This window comes from Eurytemora carolleeae, unplaced genomic scaffold, assembly GCF_000591075.1.
Source record: "Eurytemora carolleeae unplaced genomic scaffold, Eaff_2.0 scaffold6, whole genome shotgun sequence".
NCBI lineage: Eukaryota > Metazoa > Arthropoda > Copepoda > Calanoida > Temoridae > Eurytemora > Eurytemora carolleeae.
Window position 1 is genome coordinate 640,989 of NW_019396148.1, and position 20,500 is coordinate 661,488.

The 20,500-nt window shown below is 33.3% G+C and overlaps 1 protein-coding gene across 1 annotated transcript in view; it reads right to left on the reverse strand.

Annotated features, from left to right (window-relative positions):
* LOC111696415 (nectin-4) overlaps window positions 1-20,372 on the reverse strand; it is a 25,035-nt gene extending 4,663 nt beyond the window's left edge. The window contains exons 1-12 of the mRNA XM_023466011.1: window positions 20,343-20,372; window positions 19,014-19,040; window positions 17,707-17,760; window positions 17,090-17,167; window positions 16,868-16,990; window positions 12,287-12,397; window positions 11,501-11,575; window positions 9,911-9,961; window positions 8,990-9,082; window positions 7,398-7,497; window positions 6,389-6,485; window positions 5,245-5,367 (exon numbers count right to left, since the gene is read on the reverse strand). Coding sequence (XP_023321779.1) covers window positions 5,245-5,367; window positions 6,389-6,485; window positions 7,398-7,497; window positions 8,990-9,082; window positions 9,911-9,961; window positions 11,501-11,575; window positions 12,287-12,397; window positions 16,868-16,990; window positions 17,090-17,167; window positions 17,707-17,760; window positions 19,014-19,040; window positions 20,343-20,372 — 962 coding nt within the window. The remainder of the gene's footprint in view (window positions 1-5,244; window positions 5,368-6,388; window positions 6,486-7,397; window positions 7,498-8,989; window positions 9,083-9,910; window positions 9,962-11,500; window positions 11,576-12,286; window positions 12,398-16,867; window positions 16,991-17,089; window positions 17,168-17,706; window positions 17,761-19,013; window positions 19,041-20,342) is intronic.
* Window positions 20,373-20,500: the final 128 nt, after the last annotated feature.

Below are 20,500 nucleotides of genomic sequence, written 5' to 3' on the forward strand. Positions count from 1 at the left end.
CTAAGCACACAGGTAGGAAACTATCATCCCCCCTGACAATTATGCATTCTCAGCTCAGCTATCACGTTTAGCCATTAAGTGTCAATTTATTTGAAGAGAAATTTACAACTATACTCGTCAATGCTTAATGACAATAAAGATATTTTAATTAAAAAATCAAAATTTGTTAAAAGTATTCTTTTACTGTGAAATGCACAACTTCAAATTAGGAAATATGTTTCGATGTTTTTTTACATCCTCCTCTCACGGTACATTCCAGTTTGTTTCATGTACCGGGCCGAATTTTAACCTTCCAGCGCAAGCAGTACAGTACAAATACAGACTATAGGAGGCAAATAGCGAAATTTATGTGCTCTGTCCTACGATAGATTTGACCAATGAAGATATTTTGCAGTAAATTAGACCACATCAGGGAATAGGAATAAAGGGAAAGGAAATGGCGCTGGTCTGGCATGAGAAAGCCAGTCGCACTGCTTTGCAGACCAGTACTTTAAACTAACACACACTCTTTTGGTACAGACACACAACATGATTACAGTCAAGGAAATTGCAGAACAATGTTGTCAATTATAATTAAACTTGAATAACGACTATATTTGTTGTAAACTTTAATCAAGTTATTTTCTTTGCATGAACATTTGGCTTATAGTGTTGATTTAAATATATAAATAATATGCTTCATGTATATTAAACTTATGTCTAAGTAAAAAATTAACAATAAACAAATGTACTCTCCTAGACTGTACAAATACCGAGATTCGTATGTACTCTATATACCTACAGTACACACCTTTGGTACTTTAAACTAACACACACTCTTTTGGTACACACACACACACATGACGTTTCCGCCCCCTGGACCACATTGATCGGCCAATACGGATTTCTACAGCAGAAACAAGCAAGAATAAGTTTCTACCTATTTTAATTAAAAAGCTATCGTTTTTTGGTGACAGTTTCTTTAAGATTTAAAAATAAAGTTTTTTCATGAATTAAGTCTGCTGATGCTAACCTGGCAAGAATAGTTTCCATTGAAATTTCTCCCAACGTTTTCTAGAATAATCTTGGTTGGATCCATACTACACAGGGAGTCCACTGCACTTGTATACTCCATATCTGCTCCATACAAACTGTCTTTTCTAAATGAGAAAACTATATGTTAAAGGAACTTAAAGGGACTGTAAGCGTAATCTAAAGTGACTCTCCATGCAAAGATTACAATGCCTGATTTACAACCTGTACCCTTTAAAGCTTGGTCTGAAATAGTTATTCGGTTTTATATTTTGTAAAACCGATTTTTTTAATTGCGGGTTCTCTTTAAAACTAACTTGCGCATTTCTACTGCAGATAATATTTTTGAATTATCATAATAAACGCCTCTAAACATAGAAAAACAACAATATCGTCCACATTCATAATTGATCAGATTAAGATTGTAAGGGCATTGCCTAATAATTATATGGAGTGTGTAATAGGTTTGTAATAGGTTTACGTACGGAAATGATCCGGAAATTTTTTCCATTTCCATTATGTCTGTTTGTATCCAATCAACGTCAAAACGGCTAAACCGATCGGGCACAAATTTTTTGTGGGACATCTAGGGACCCCAGGGAAGGTTTATGAACAAATATTTGTCTCCATCAAATTTTTAAAATTTTGAAAATCCACGAAATTTTTTGTGAAAATCCGCGAATTATTTTTGTTTTGTTTTACGATGTACACAAAGAGAACATGTTCACAATTAATTTAGAAGGCTAGTATTCAAAGTTACTATAGTGTGAAATGTAACTGATAAACCGAGGGGGGGGGGACTCTACCACTAGCAGGGCAGTAGCTAGCGGGGAGCCGGGGGCAATGATCCTCTTTTTTTTCAAATTTTCAAACTTTGTAAATATGAATTTAATTAAAATAAGAAATAATTCTTTAAGTTCCGGTTTACGGAATGGAAATTTTCCGGTTAACGTTACGTAAACCGTAAAAATTTCTGGTTTCCATTTATACCGGAATTATTCCGGAATTCCGGTTTACGCAACAAATTTCCGGATCATTCCATTTCCAAAATGGAAATTTTTTTCCGGAAAAATGGAAACCCTAGTGTGTAACTTGAAATTACGCTTACAGTCGACACTCACCTTAAACTGTAATTTTTTTGATATCTTTACAAACATGGTGACCAGATTTAATAAATAGCGAGAGGAGAAGTGGTTGAACTAGATAGACGTAGACGTAGTTCAACAACTTCTCTTTTGCGTCGGTTCAAGATTAAGAGAGGTTCGGAACTGAACACAATAAACAAAAGGTAACCATGAGTTGGGTAGCTCAATAATTCAATATATTTTCTAATTTAAAACGTAAATTCTGGAAATCTAAAAACATGATCAATATCCATGGCATTATGCAATTTATTAAACAGACCAAAATTCAGCTTGCAAGTTTTATTAATATAAGTCGAAATAGTCAAAAATTCGTAAACCAGTTTTTCCTCAATCCTTAAACGTCACTCAGTCAGAGCCTGTAATCGTTTTTTAAGTGAGCCTGAGCTTCCAGCCCTTAAAAGCTTTGTCTGATCAAGAGTCATTGAGATATTTATGATTTTAATTTAAGAAGTTGGTAATTTTAAGCTGTTACTTCTCTGTAGAAATGACTTGCTGATTTTTGCTTGAGAAACAATGGAGGAAATTGTGAAAATTTAACACTTCTTCCAGCTTAAAAAACAAAAATCTTCCAAATCTTCCAGTTAAAGATGTAAATTGGGCATGGCTCTCTTTAGATAGATGGTTACTTAAAATAAAAACCCCCTCTTGGAATGGAAAAACTAAGCTTTTTATCGGTTAGTTTTCTAAAATTTTCTGGAAAAGGAATCTGTAATAACAGTGTTATTTAGAAGAAAATGTTCTGTGTGATTGAGCGAAGGGAATACTATTCTCTAATATACATTATAAATGATCAAGGGAGGAGGGACACTAATATTATATAAATTAATACTAATAGTTTCTCAATTACTGGTCTGCAAACAACAGTATTTTTTTCTGCACTTGATATATTCATGATAGAGGGGGTGGGGCGTTATGTTGTCAACCCCCCGTTTAAAAAGTAAGGGGGAAAACTCCCCCCATCCAAAAAAATCTGTTCTTTACATCTTTTCTTTATATTTTCTAAAAGAAAAAATACAAAACATGTTTTATAATAATTTTACATAATAGAACTTTGTATATTGCATAAATACAGTTTTTTGGCTTATGAATCTAGTACCTCAATGGTGCTCCCCGCTGAGCTTAGTCGAACCGACAGTCGCCACTGAAGGGAGCCAAGAAAACGCAGGGGTAAGGCATTAACCCTTTCGTTTTGATTTCCTACTCCCTACCCCCCCCCCCTCACTACTTTTATAGATATCGGATAGCAGCTAAGATTGAGAATTGAGATTGATTTGTTCTACAAATATTTCATGGCAAAGAATGACGAAGTTAATAAAAACCAAATCAGGAGTCATATTTTTTCCTGTTTTAAGATGGAATAAAACGTTTTTATGTTTTAAGATGAAATCATATTTTTTTCCTTTTTTAAGATAAAATAAAATCTTTTCTGTTTTAAGATGAAATTATATTTTTTCCTGTTGTAAGATGGAATAGAATATTTTTCTGTTTTAAGATGGAATCATATTTTTTCCTGTTTTGAGATGAAATAACATCTTTTTCTGTTTTAAGGTGGAATCATAATTTTCCTGTTTTAAGATAAAATAAAATCTTTTCTGTTTCATAATGGAATTATATTTTCCGTTGTAAGATGCAATAAAATGTTTTTCTGTTTTAAGATGGAATCATATTTTTTCCTGTTATAGATAAGAATAAATGAGAGCCTGCTATCTCTCCACATTGACAAAAATTATTATTGTTCTTTCATTATTTTTGTTAAAAATTACTGAAACTTGAGATGATACCCATACTCTTAACAATATTTTCTACATCAAAGATATCAAATAATAATTTCTAGGCTGATTGATTATTTCTTCTTCTCAGGGGTGAGGGAAATATTATAGAAAATGACAAATCTTTCTTTCTCTAACATTAAAAGTTAAAGGAAACTCATTCATAAAAGTTTTTTTACCCAGTTCCTGATCCTTTTGGTTCTGTAAACCAAACAATGGTATACACCAAAAAATCTATAAAATGTTTGCTCTATCATCAGAAATAGAATTAAAAAGATAAAACTAATTTAATTCTGAGATATTAAAGGAGTAGTTGGTAGTCATTGAAGTCACAACCTTTTTCAAGAATTAACAATTAAGAAAAATGCAGGAAACTTCTGTTCAACTACAGGGTGTCCCAAAAAACATGGGAATTCAGTGACGAATTCGATAACGTCTTTGTTATGAATTAGCATTGTAATACCTAATTTTAAAAGCCATAATATTATTATGTCTGCTAGAGTTTATTTATTGAGAACGGTAAATGGCTGTAAAGATGTGTCTATAATGTCTCCGAAAGATGAACAGTGAAGACGGACAAGTTTACTCTGTTTGTAAACAGCAATTTTCTTGTTTTACTAAGTTCAACCGTATGCAGTCAAAACATAAACAAACAAAATATGAAGGTAGCAGACGAAACTCTTAAGAGATTACAGCTTTCTCAGTAGGTATCACCATACTAAATCAAAGAATTATTTGAAAAGACGATATCGAATTCGTCACTGAATTCCCATGTTTATTGGGACACCCTGTTGTAAATCATGGAGTATAAGTTTAGTATAACTAGTGGCCAGAGCTGAAAACCTTAGAATGGGATAGCCTTAATCTCGATCTCTGAATCTAAGTATCCTGTACATCCAAAGTACACACATTTACCAATACAATGCGATATCGATTGGATTATTATCCTATTAAACTAAAGTCAGCTGTTCACAAGCCGGCTTTTAAATAGAATTTAAACAAATATAAATTTAATCATGTCAATATTAACTTATTAAAAAACATATTTTATCACATTTGAAGACTTTATATAGTTCTGAATAAACATTAACCAAAAACTTGAGTTGTTCAATCGATCATTATTCCTAATGATATGACACTACAAATGCGAAAAAAAACCGGAACCCCGGTTTTCAAAATTTAATGCGCGAATCTCTAATCTCTAAAATGAAAAGAGTGGATCAAGCGTTGATCTCGATATCCACCACTCTAAAGTTTTCAGCTCAGCACGTTTTATGCACAAAAAGTAAGCTGGTTAAATTGATGTGCATGTGGAATACCTGTTCCTGCAGTCTGGAAGTTGTTTAAGAAGAGCTCCATCTAAAAACCATTTTACGGAGATCAGCTGTTTATCAGGCAGCTGTGGAGCGCAGCGCAGTGTTACATTCTCATTTAAGTTCTCACTACAATATGGAAAAGTTGTCATTTAAAGACACTGTACGCGCATTTTCAAGTGACCTCATTAATAGAGTGGTCTGCATGTCCGATTCACAACGGTAGCTTTTAAACCTTTGCATGTGAAAAAAATAATAATTTGGGGTCTCCATAAGTTTGGCTTGCACATTAATGTCTGAGAGACAATGTAGGCAATTAATAGAATTAAAAACTTTTTTACACAAAGATTTAGAGGTCGTACCGTTATGAACATGACATGCTACTCTTTTATAAATGGAGGGTCACTTAAATTATGCATACAGTCCCTTTCAGCAAATTATGATTTTAGCTTCTTTCTCCATTAAAATTAGATTCAATCAACTTAGAATCTCAAAACCAAGCTAAGAACATTTCCTGTGGCTCTCCCGAGTTACCCAATCAAAATTTGAGGCAAATCGGTCCAGGGGTTTTGGGACACCCAGACAAGCAGAGATTACAATTTTGTATAAATATAAAAAACTTGGTGATGGTGATGGACCAAACCTCTGTATGAGTAAAAAAGTAGATGTTAGTTCCACATTTATTGAAAACATATTTCGGTCTGGGTTGACCCGGCCTCGTCAGTTCTAACGATATAAGAACCATCAAAATCGATAATAAAAAATGTTACAAACCACAAGAAAATAAACAAACAAAAAAGATTATTTAAAAAAATTAAAATGGTCTGTCAAAAGGACAAGAGGGACACGAACCAACATCATGAGATGGGAAAAAAAGATAATTTGTAAAAATTCACCTTTTTAAAGAATGTTTTAAGAAAAAGTGGTGGTGGGGGTCGCTAACTAACGTACTTTTACGTAAATCAAGGGGGAGGGGGGGATAGTTTAAGGAGGGGTATTTAAATCTTTTAAAGAAGATATATCTGCTTTACGTACTTTATCTACTAGACTTACCCAATAGGTTTGGGAGGAAACAATGTAAGTTGAACATTAGGAACATCTTCTACATATAAAGACACTATATCAACTATATCACTCAAACTAGACTTACCTAATAGGTTTGAGAGGAAACAATGTAAGTTGAACATTAGGAACATCTTCCACATATACAGACACTATATCAACTATATCACTCAAACTAGACTTACCTAATAGGTTTGAGAGGAAACAATGTAAGTTGAACATTAATATGCAAGTTTCGTCAAACCCTACTCCAACATAAAATACGTTAGTTTCAGCCAGTTACCAGAACTGTAAAATCAAGAATTTGCCGCCAAGAGAAGAAGGTGAAACGTCTGGCTGAATTATCAACCAGTTCTCCATCATGCTAATCTCGTTAAAAACCTGTGTTTTGTTTGTTGGGTGACCTTTTAGTAAAGGTAAATTTAGCCTAAAGTCTGACCGCGTCAACCTTGTTGCACCGGCTAGTCCTATTGAGTGTCTGCTTTATTTACCCAATGTCCGGGCGATACAGTACAAACTGGGACCGGAAACGTTGACCCAGCTAGGAAATTCAAATGTACTACGGCTGCCCGTGAAAGAATCACTTCAAATTCTGTCTAGTCCCAATTTATAAAACCTAACAAACCTAGATTTTTAAAGAGCAATGATTTAAAGGTATTGTTAAACATTTGAGGCCCACACTTTTTAAGCAGTGGATTTTATTTTTACCTCAGGGGTTTCTATATTTTATTCTTTTTTTCAAATCATTCTAAGTGAGGTAATAAGTGAGTTAAAAATTTAAATTTACGTTTTCACATTTCGACTTTTTCAACCAATTTCTTGTAGAATATGATAAACCCTTATTCCTATGCAAAATTTTGTCTCAGACCTGTGATATTTAAAGCCTTTTTAATACTCGAATATAGTAGATTTCAACATAAGCTCAAAAAGTATAAACTTAACGACAGAATTTCTTTGATAAACTGAAATGGGTTGAGTTGGGATCTTTTTAATTGGGATATCTTTAATCGGTTAATTAATCTGAAGATTAACAACAAGAGGAGATCTAGGATTGATCTTTGCATGAAGAAAAAACGATAAATACAATAAATACTTACTATTTTGTAGAGTTATTTTAGAGTTGTCTGATGATAGAGATTTGACATTAAATTTGTCAAAATCTAAAAGTTCACTGTTCCTGTACCAACTCACGTTCACCTACAAACATTTAAACATTTAAACATTTAAAAATAATTTTTAATTTCAATTTTCAAATTTTGAAAATCCGAAAGTCATTCTGAAATTTGAATTTTAACTTTAAATTACATAAGCCATACAATTGACAGACATTCTTTAATCTACAAAACCTAATCTAAAGGCTACGAAACCTAATCTAAAGGCTACGAAACCTAATCTAAAGGATACGAAACCTAATCTAAAGGATACGAAACCTAATCTAAAGGCTACGAAACCTAATCTAAAGGCTACGGAACCTAATCTAAATGCTACAAAACCTAATCTAAAGGCTACAAAACCTAATCTAAAGGCTACGAAACCTAATCTAAAGGCTATGAAACCTAATCTAAAGGCTACGAAACCTAATCTAAAGGCTACGAAACCTAATCTAAATGCTACGAAACCTAATCTAAATGCTACAAAACCTAATCTAAATGCTACGAAACCTAATCTAAATGCTACAAAACCTAATCTAAAGGCTACGAAACCTAATCTAAAGGTTACGAAAGTAAAAATGAAAAGTAAGATTTCTAAGTAATGTTTCAGTATATGAAGTGCACTTAATAATGATCTTTAGTCCATAAACTTCCCTACTACTTGTCTCAAAAGTTAAGATGAATAAACATAGAAAAATTGAATTATAAAACCCCCTGCACTGTGCAACTGACGGGATTATGTGCATTGTGCTGCATTGTACTTTACTGTAGCTTATTGTACTGCACTGTACTGTACTATAGCGTATTGTACCGCATTGTACTTTACTGCAGTGTATTCTACTGTATTCTACTGTGGATTATTGTATTGTGATGTATCGCATTTTATTGTAGTGAATTGTACTTCTCTGCTCTGTACTTTACTGTAGCGTATTCTACTGTGGATTATTGTGCTGTGATGTATCGTATTTTATTGTAGCGTATTGTACTGCATGTACTTTACTGTAGCGTATTGTACTGTATTCTACTGTGGATTAATGTACTGTATTGTATCGTATTTTACGTATTGTATTGTACTGCACTTTACTTTACTGTAGCGTATTGTACTGTATTCTACTGTGGATTATTGTACTGTGATGTATTGCATTTTATTGTAGTGAATTGTACTTCACTGTATTTTACTGTAGCGTATTGTATTGTATTCTACTGTGAATTATTGTACTGTGTTGTATCGTATTTTATTGTAGCGTATTGTACTGTATTGTACGGTATTGTACTGTATTGTACTGTATTGTATTGTATTATAATGTATTCTAATGTAGCGTGTTGTATTGTATTTTACTGTATTCTATTTAGTGAATTGTACCATATTGTTCTGTATTTTACTGAAGCGTATTAAGTATTGTAGTGTACTGTAATGTTATGCATTTTATCGTACTGTTTTGGAGTACCTGTATAATTTATATAGGTTATAGATTACTGTACTGTGCTTTAATGTTCTTTACTGTACTGTACTGTTCTTTACTGTACTTACTGGATACCTGGTTTGGATTAGCTGTATATGGACAGATTAAAGTAATATTTTCATTTAAAACTTTATAGATTTCATCTGTAGCTCGACCCTTCCGGGAAATCTAAATTAAAAGAATATTAAGGACGAACATTTTAAGATCATGGCATTTTATTGCTATGACATTTCAAAACTAATTATCCTGTCATTCATTTCATCTGTTTGTTTTTATCCAATTTAGGATCCAATGATGAAAATACACTAATGAGTTGGCAAATCCGCGAAATTTTTTATGGTTGTTTTTTCAAAATGGACGAAAGCCTTGCAGAAAGATTAATTCTAAAACATAATATTTTAAAAGATGCATAGTCCAAAAAGCTCTCAGCAAAGACATTAATTTGCATTTTTTTTGAAGAAAATTCATTCCTATACAACTTTTGAATTAGAATAGAGAAAAACAATTCTTAAGCCTTTGATTGTTTTGAATATAATTGATAGTCTAGTGTAATGCAATTTTTGTTTTTCATTCCATTTTTAAGCATAAAAAAAGATATGAATATGGAAAAAATAAATCTAATTATCCCATCAACTTTTGACACCATGCACACTGTTCACTGATCAAATCATAATAACTGTCAAATCACAATAATGTTTTCTATCAGAATAATATATAATGGTTAAAAAAAAATTCGACTAAGGTTAGAAATAATGAAAAATGACAAGTAGTGGAAAAAAACATTTCATAAACGTTTAACTTCTGTAGATGTGGCTGCTTATTATTTCAAATGTTCAAAAAAAGAAAAAAATATCATTTTTAACATTTGATAAAAATTAAAATTAGATAGAAATATTATTGATTATACGATGACAGGGATATAGCTTTATTCAAATTCCCTTCGATGCAACATGAATGAGAAATAGCGCAACAAATTTTTATTAACTGTTTATTTACCTCTGGTGGAAATTTCACATTTAGATTTGCAGAACGGGATAGGTGAGAAATCTGAAAAAATATAATATAGAAATATTAAAGGGACTGTCAGTGAAATTTCAAGTAATCCTTCATACAAGAATGCAATTGCCCGATGCACTACGATACCCTTGAAACCTTTTTCTGATGAAATAATATTGTCGTTTTTCTAGGTATGAAAGTGTTTCAATTTTAAAATTTCTACATGTTTTCATGCAGTATAATTGCCCAATTAATTTTTGTAATTAAACCGCAATTAAAAATAATCAGTTTTCAGAATTGCAAACATTGATTTTTAATTCATACTCAAAGCATAAAGCTGGTACCGTTGTGTGTGATTTGGGCAATTTCATCTTAGCAAGGAGGGGTATTCTAAATTACGCTTACAGTCCCTTTAATCGTGGAATTAATAACAATTATATTAAATATAAAAAAGGGTAATTATTTAAGATTTAATTAGGAAATACTATGGAAAACAAATAGAAAACAGAAAAACTTCATTATATACGTATTTGATTGTAAAATTAATTTGTGTTTATCTTGTAAATTTTCTAGGAATATATCTGCTTATTTTTCCATTAGTAGATTCACAATATCAATTATATTTCATATTTCAAAAGTGAAAAATCAAGGAGGAGGGAGGGGGGGGGGGTACGTATTATTGAACTCCCCCCCCCACATCCGAGGGCAAAGGGTTGGATAAAAATGCTTCAAATAGTTAACAAATTTTGCTTCAAAATGAATGACACAAAACTTTTGTGAAAATTACTGCCATTGAATGTAACATTAAATTAAATATAAACATTTCTTTAAAAAGACAGCAGACGTAATTTTAATTAACTGGTTATTTGTAAAGTGGCATGTGTCCGATCCTTCAAAAAAAGGATGACGGAAATTTCTTTATTTCTGAAACCTAAAATTGAGTTTTTATGAATGGAGGGGAGGGTCTCTCAAAAAAGATCTGGTTTCGTAAAATTTCGATAATTTATTCGAAAAATCTTCTTTTCGCAATATTCCGATCACTTCTGCGAAATTTGAGAAACTTGTTTGCAAAAATTTGATTTTGAAAAAAAAATCTCCAAATCTTTTATTTCAAGTCACATTTTCCATACATCGAAAGCAGCTATTTTCTGTTAAAGTTGGCTTTTTTAAACTTATATTTTATTTCTAAAAAACTATTTTAAAAATAAAATTTGTAAATCCTCCAAAAACGAACCAATTTATTACAAATCACTACACATCGGGCTGATCAATTGCGAGGTTAAAATCTCAGGTAGCGGCCAAAATCTGTTACTCGCGAATGCCGCAATGAATTATAAGAAGAGAGAGATTAGTATAAATTTTAGGATAAGGTTAGGTTTTGACACTTTCTGGGCCGCGCGCGGCGGCTAGGACAGGCTAGGGAGTCAGGGCTAGAAATTGCTCTCTCTCTGTCTTATAATTCATTGCGGCAATCGCGAGTAACACAGATTGGCCGCTGCCACAATCTCAGTAATTATTATGTACAAAGTTACCGGCCGTCAAGTCCTATCTGTGTAATCTGTGTTTAAGATGAAGAAATAAAAAACATACCTTTTTATCGTCCATTACTTTATTTGAGGCAAAGCAGGAGATGCTAGCCAGCTCTCTTCTTGCTTTTATAGTAACCTAGATAGATAGGTAGATAGATAGATAGATAGATAGATAGATAGATAGATAGATAGATAGATAGATAGATAGATAGATAGATAGATAGATAGAAAGATAGATAGATTAATTAATAGATAGATAGATAGATAGATAGATTTCTTCTCATACACTGTTATTGCGGTACATTTGCTTGTTCCTGTTCTAGTAGTCATGTAAATGAGGTTAATTTACCGAGCTAGTTGTACTGTACGTTAAGTTTGTTTACCGTACTGTATAGGAGGTTTGTTTACTATGCAAGTTGTATTGTACGTGACGTTTGCTTTCGGTGCTTGTTGTACTGTATGTGAGGTATGTTTTCCGTGCTAGTTGTACTGTACATAAGGTTTGTGCACCATGCTAGTTGTACTGTACGTGAGGTTTGTTTACCGTACTAGTTATACTGTACGTGAGGTTTGCTTACCGTGCTAGTTGTACTCTACATGAGGTTTGCTGTCCGTTCTAGTTGTACGGTGCGTGAGGTTTGTTTGCTAGTTGTACTGTACGTGAGATTTGTTTGTCGTGCTAGTTGTACTGTACGTGAGGTTTGTTTACCATGCTAATTGTACTGTACTTGAGGTTTGCTTACCGTGCTAGTTGTACTGAACATGATGTTTGTTTACTGTGCTAGTTGTACTGTACATGATGTTTACCATGCTAGTTGCTAGTTGTGCTGTACATGAGGTTTTTTACCGTGCTAGTTGTGCTGTAAGTATGGTTTGTTTTCTGTTTTCTTTCTTTCGCATCTTTCAGTTCCTTGATTTCAGGTTCAGAGTTCCAGTATACATAGGGGGCAGGTCGTCCCTAAACATGATTAAAGAGATAAATGATTATAGAGTTCCATAGGGGGCAGGTCGTCCCTAAACATGATTAAAGAGAATAAACATGATTACATACAGAGTTCCAATATACATAGGGAGCAGCTTGTCCCTAAACATGATTAAAGGGAATATACATAATTACAGTGTTCCAATACACATAAGGAGCGTTCGCACTTAAACATAAATAGAGGGAAATATTCATGATAACAGAGTTCCAGCCTAGAGAGGGGGCAGGTCGTCCTTAAACATAGATAACGGGAATATACATGATTATAGAATTCCGACATACATAGGTCATCTCTAAATACAAATAAAGGGAATATACATGATTACAGAGTTCCAGTATACATAGGCAGCAGGTCGTCCCTTAACATAAAAAAGGAAAATATTCATGATAACAGAGTCCAATATAAATAGGGAGCAGGTCGTCCCTAAACATAAATAAAGAGAATATACATGATTACAGAGTTCCACAATACATAGAGAGCAGGTCGTCCTAAACATAAATAAAGGGAAATATTCATGATTACAGAGTTCCACAATACATAGAGAGCAGGTCGTCCTAAANTGCATCTAGAGGGGGTCCCTAAGCTATAATCTCCTTTAAAGGATAAGGATTGAAGAAGAGCAATGAGAAAAGGGGAAATGGCGAAAATGTCATGATTTTAATGTATTAAAAATGTTTTAAACTTTAGATTATTTATTCAATGTTTCTTTTCTACGTACTCATCGATCAAAAGCAGGACCATTTTTTATTTTTTATATTTCATTTTTTACCTTTTTTTTACTTTTTCTGATCTCTTTTCTAAAATAAAGAAACCTCACTAGTTTATTATATTATATTTATGAACAGTCCCCTGAAAGCACAATATTTTTGTTCATTTTTTTGGAAGCCTTTTCCGATTTCATAAAATTTTCCCTTTTTGTAACACTTATTATTCTATGGCTTTTTCATCAACTTTTTTGAATTTTTCATGCAAAAGTCTGCAGAAAGACAAACAAAAAAGAATATGAAATTGCAATGTATATCCAAAGTGCAAGTCATATTTTACACAACATTCAGGTCTAGTATTTTTGCAAAGGTTTCATTTTTAGAAATTGATTTTTTTAAATTTGAACTTTTAATTTTTGAGTATACCCTTCTTCTATCATATTTTTCTCTATACTTACGAACCTTTTATTTCCCTTAATATTTACCCCCTCGCTTTTCCTCATCCCTCCTCTATTCCCTTTCCCCCAATTCTCCCCATTACGAAAAGCCTATTTTCAACCCTCCTTTTACCCCCCCCCCCCCTCCACATTCCGTATTTCCATTCACTTATACCCCCCTCTTTCTCCATAAGTTTTAGTTTCTATCAGAATCTCAATAAAGCATTTGATCTGATATCTTCATATTTCCCCCTCCATTCATGAGTAATATTCCCCCCCCTCCTCCGTTCATAAGCAATAATCCCCCCCCACTCCTCCTCCCAGCAGATTTGTCTTTTCTCTTTAATCTTGCTGACATAGTTAAACTGTAAAAGCCCTTAAACGCAACAATTTTAGCATTTTTAAGCTTTTGGATGTTATCTTAATTCTAATTCTCTTTTTTAAATGTGAATTACTTTTTACCTGCTTATTATTTGTGCTGTTTTGACAGTGCAAATTGTATTGTTAAAACTTTTCAATGCTTTGTAAACCTTTACAATCTATAAATGCTTTTGTTTTTTTATTATTATTATTATGATTTATGAAGCTACACGAGAATTAAAGGGAATACTCACGGTATTTATGGAATGTCCGAGTCAAGGTAACCATAATTCTAAAAAGTGCTAGATATGTATGTGATAATATTCACCCTCTTCTCAGTGAAAATTTATCATTTTAATTATGATTTCTAAAAAAATTGAATTGTGAATTTCGGCTTCATGATGGAGTAAATAACACATCTTTTATGATAGTTCATCGACGAGGTAATATCAAGGTTTCAAGGATACCATTGTAAATTACAATTAATTAACATACCTGTACTTGCCTTTTTCTGGTATTTTTATTATCTACGTATTTATAGGATAAACTATACATTAGTGTAATAAATACAGTTATAGAAATATAGAAATTTAGATAAATTATGTTGTACATTGTCCACGGATCTAAATGCGCTCATTAGTAAATACACAAATCATGTATTGCGATTAACCCGATCCATATACCTATTTATAAAACTCTTTAAAATCCATATTGAGATTAGCTTAACTGTATTATATATAACGACGCAAAACATTACGCATAATATTACGTCTCTTAATACTTAATCTTTAATGTAGAATCCAAATATAGTTAGTTGATATAGAGACGCCGCACTGTTTACTGCGAGAGAGTAATTGTTCCTTGTTTCAAAAATCATAGTTCAATTAAGTGCTTGTGTCTGTGTAGACATTAATAGCTGATCGTGCCCACTGGTTTGGCATTGATCGATTAAGTGCTTGTGTCCATGCTGACATTGATAGCTGACCAGATCATGCCCATTGGTTTGGCATTGATAGTTACAAGCTAGTGTCCGTGCTGACATCAATAGCTGAAGAGATCGTGCCCATTGGTTTGGCATTGATAGTTTACAAGCTACTGTTCTGGTTGAGATTGATAGCTGAAGAGATTGTGCCCATTGGTTTGGCATTAATAGTATTAAAGCTAGTGTCGTAGTTGACATCGATAGCTGACGAGGTCGTGCCCATTGGTTTGGCATTGATAGTTCCCAGGGTCGTGTCCAGGTTTTGATATTGATAATCAAGTGAGACTGAGTTGTACCTGGATAGATACGGGTCTCAGAGCAGTTTATGGAGTAGGGCAATTAATTACAATAGTAGATAGGCTTTAGAGGGAGCTTGTAAATATGTTACGATACACTTTAGAGAAATTATACGAGGGTCCAACATTAAGCATTGTGTTTATCAAGAATACACTTTAGAGAAATTATACAGAGGGTCCAACATCAGGCAATGTGTTTATCAATAATACACTTAGAGAAATTATACAGAGGGTCCAACATTAAGCAATGTGCTTATCAATAATACACTTTAGAGAAATTATACAGAGGGTCCAACATTAAGCAATGTGTTTATCAATAATACACTTTAGAGAAATTATACAGAGGGTCTAACATCAAGCAATGTGTTTATCAATAATACACTTTAGAGAAATTATACAGAGGGTCCAACATTAAGCATTGTGTTTATCAAAAAGCCCTCGAAGGAATCTAAAGGTTCTTGAAAAATTTCAATATATTTTCTGTAACATTCCAAAAAAAGGTTTTATTTTTGTTTTTTTGAAATCTATTTTTTTAATTGGTTTTATTTTTTTATTTTATTTTTCCTTGCTTTGAACCAATCTTTAGATTTTGATCATATTTACAGATTTCCTTTTATCTATAAAGAGCTGCATTGAGATCAAGCTTCAATACTGCAATATCAGTAAATATAGATTTAAAAACCAATAATTCTTATTTGTACACAATCTTCATGCTTTAAAGAAGTACATGACCCTCCCCCCTTTCCCTCTAGAAGAAAATAAATGAATTTAAAGTAAGAGTCCCATATCTTTATCTTTTTTATCTCCTCCCCTTGTGTCCCTTTATGTGTTGTACCCACTATCTCCAAGTCTCCTTTCTCCCCCTGTGTCCCCTTATCTGCCCCCTGAGTCCCCTATCTACCCCCTTGTGTCCCCTGTCTCAATCTTGTGTCGCCTATCTTTCCCTTATGTCCCATGTCCCCCTTGAGTGCCCTATCTTCCCCTTACGTCACCTGTCTCCCCCTTTGTCCCATATCTCCGTCCCTTTGTCTCCCCTAATTTTTCCCCTTGAGCCCCCTATCTCCTGCATTGTACCCTCTCTATCCGTATTCTGCCCCCTATCCTCCCTCCCTTTAATCCTGTGTCGCTAGAAGATGTTTCTATAAAGAAATGATAATAATCCGTTGCTCAGTATAGATACCTAGATACCTTGCCAACTATCAGTAATTGGAAGACACAAGGAGGGATGAAAACATGGTAATTAGAACTCACACACACACACACTCACACACTCTCACTCTCACTCCCTCACTCACTCACTCACTCACTCAAACCCCTCACGCTTTCTCACACATATTTCTAAAGGTATTGTTAAGGTTTTTGTTAATAGCTAACCGTATCAATTCACTGATTAAAATTTTTGTTTTGACTTTTATTGTATGCTACAGTAAAAAATTTAGAATAATTAAATAACAAACTTACGTAACAACGTAAAAGTTAGGAATATAAAAATTACACAGATTTTTTTTTCAGAAAAAAATCCTTGAATATTTAAGAACGACCCTTAAATCCTTTATTATTTAAGAACGACCCCTAATACGATGCACATGTCTAATATAATTCTGAATGTGTAATAAAGCCCAAAATTGTTAACTCTAAGGAAAAGGCATTTATCTTGAATACAAACCTGTACTGCTGTACATGTAAGAGTAATCCTTCCTCCTTCATCTACATGTTGATGTACAGGCTGCAGTACAAGATCAAGAGGAGGAATTTCGACATTTAGCTGTACAGAGGCCAGGATAGGGACCTGGTAGCAGTATTATCATTATCATTATCATTATTGTTATTGTTATTATTGTAATTGTTATTATTATATTAATTTTAATATTATAATTATCATATCTACCTGTACTGCTGTACTGTTGACTCTACAGTGTAATGTACCTCCTAGATCATACCGTGACAGTACAAGATTTATCTCGCTCTATGTACAGTAAAACACTTTCTTTAAAATTCAAAAAGTAGTAAAATATTTAACCAAGAGATAAAAAGTGAACTGCAATTTTAGGGATAAATATAAACAAAATTTGGTGGTACATCAGAACCTGCAGTACACTTAGTTTGTAAACAAAGATATGCGGTTATCTGCAGTATATCATACTTAATTTTCTGTAAGCAAATTTTACAGTAGCCTTCTATTTGTAGAGTGGTCTGTCCGATTTACAACGATACCCTTTAAACTTATGTCTGATCAAAGGTTTATTAATAGATATGGCGGAAAATTAAGTGCCAAGAAACACTAGCTCGGAGTGTACAGTGTAGACTGTAACCTCGAGTCTCTTCTTCCGGCATTCAATCTTCGGCTATACAAATGAGGGTATCTACCTCATCGTTTTACGGACAAAGGGTACCATTGTGAATCTGACATGCCTCTCTATAAATGGAAGGTCACCTGAAATTACGCTTCCAGTTCCTTTAATATTAAAAATAATTTATTAATTGAAGAAAATAGTGATTATTTTCCTTGGCGTTCCCTGTCCCGTTTTCATGCTCCACTCTCCAATCCCAAGACTCTAGCTAAATATATCAGTGTACAGCTTGGGAAACTATGGACCAGGAAGACAACTCTAGCTAAATATATCAGTGTACAGCTTGGGAAACTATGGACCAGGAAGACAACTCTAGCTAAATATATCAGTGTACAGCTTGGGAAACTATGGACCAGGAAGACAACTCTAGCTAAATATATCAGTGTACAGCTTGGGAAACTATGGACCAGGAAGACAACTCTAGCTAAATATATCAGTGTACAGCTTGGGAAACTATGGACCAGGAAGACAACTCTAGCTAAATATATCAGTGTACAGCTTGGGAAACTATGGACCAGGAAGACAATTATTCGACTCAAGTAATGATTTTAAAAAGTTTAAATGAGGATGAAAAACAGAAACTGTGAAATGTTAACAGACCCATTTTTATTTGATAACTAGATTGTTAAGCTATTGTTACTCTGCAGTGCAGTACACAGACCGATTTTACACAAAAGGATTTTTGTCAAGGATGATTGTCAAGCTCAGGGGGGGAGTCATTGTTAGTCCCACCGTTTACCCGTCCTTTTTCGTAATTTACGATTTTAGCTTTTTTCCCGTTAACAGTGAAACCACTCAGTTTATATCTCAAAACCCAGTTAAGAACATTCCCGTAGATCTCCCGAGTTCCCGAATAAAAATTTGAGGCAAATTATTGAAGGGTTCCTGAGTTATGATCGAACAAGCAAACAAACGAACAAACAAACAAATATTACAACTTTATAATTATAGATATTACACATTTGATAACTGGAGCAGGCCCGTAACCAGGATGCAAAGATATGTGTTGTAGTACGGGCCCAGGATCACCGAGTAGAACGTAGTGAATGCGGGGGGGGATTGCAGAATTTTCAGAATTTTTGTATGAAAACGAGTAATTTTAGCTTGAACTTCATCTTATTTGGTTATATTCTAATTTATCAACAACACTAGTTGATATGAGGAGAGTAGAAGTGAACAAATTAGGTCTTCGATGGAATGAAATGGGGAGAGAGGGGGGGGGAGGAGGTCCACTGGTATTTTGATTGGAAAAAATTCTGGTACTTTTATTCTATTTCCAGTTGAGTAATATCTTCAGCTTTGATTAAATAAAGAATATTAAAAATGTTAAATCAACTTGAGAAATATATTCCAACATGAAAATAGACAGATTGATCTCGTGATAGTGAAACGATTGAATAATGTCCAAATAATTTAGGAATCATTTTTTTACAATTTTATTCATAAATGTTTAATTCTTACTTTTTTAGTTCCGTTCCACCAGGTCACCTAAAATATTTAATTTTTATCATTGAAAATATAAAATTTTGTTAGTTGTGTTAATAATTAATTTGAATGATATTTAGGATATTTCTGAAAACAAAAAAATCATGAGGGAAAGGAAGATGGATAAGGGGGAGGGGTGAGGACATAAAAAGGGAAGGAAAGGGGAGGGGGGGGGGCTATATAAATATAACGCTTATTACTATGATATATTGTTCTGATTTTTAAATGAGGTCAAAGTCTTTCCCAAAGGAACATTTTTGAGGTTGTCTGAAAATACGGGATCAATCCCTTTAAAGGGACTGTCGTCGAAAATTTAAGGGAACTGTATTTAAAAACGGTTCTCCTTAAACCTTTATCTGATCAAATAGTGCGGAAGATGACGCCGATTTTTAGGTTTGAAAATTTGACAATTTCTCCATTTGTTTCCGAAGAAAAAAATGCACAGCTGCCAGTTTTTGAAAAGAAAATCATGAATATCATAAATCATGCCTGGTCAGACAAAGCTTTGTGAATCGGACATTCCCATCTAGCATTGGAGGGCCACTTGAAATAACCTTGAAGAAAATTCATCTGTATTTAATATCCTTGAAAACAGTTGGAAATAATCTTGCCTAGCATGAACCACGCAGCTGACGTTTCGCAGATAATATTTACAAAATTATAATAATCCTATTAACAAATTTAATTCTAGGAAAATTTCAATTATGTTGGCGGAAACGCTTAATTTTTTTTTATTCGACGGATGTAATATCGTTTAAATTATTAAGGGGTAAACCTCTCAAACTTCTGGCTTATGAAGAAAGACAAATAAACTATATTTTTTTTTACGTTGGTTTAAAGCAATTCACCAAAACCAGTCCTGATCAATTAAGAAGGACATAAAACTCCCCTTTTGCCCTTTTCGAGTTCATGCAACCCGTCCCTAATATATTTGTTAACTTCTACAAGGTTGTACTTAACTTTGCATAGTGTTCATAGTTTGACGAACCTGTTTATTTTATTTATATATTTCAAAGGGTAAACTGGTTACTCGCTTAAAGTTCTATAATTCCTCCATTTCTTACAATTTGATTTAGTATAGTTTGGTTTTAGTTTAAACTATCAATGGTTGCAAAGATAGAGATTAGAAAATTAAAGTATCAGGTGTGTAATCAATTCCCTGCAAAATATTGTTATTAAAGGGACTGTAAGCGTTCTTAATTTCATGTGACCCTTGGGCATTTCTACTGAAGGAAAACATATAAAAATGTTCAGAATCAAACACTAGTAAAAAAACAACATCCTCCACATTTTTTGTCAGGTTACCAAGGTATCGTTGTAATCGGACATTGTCATCTTTGCATAAATTTGACTACTTGAAATTATACTTACAGTCCCTTTGAAGTCACATATTTTCTGGTCGTCCCTGTATTTCCCCTGCACCCCCCTGTATTTTCCCATATTCCCCACTTTATTCCCCATAT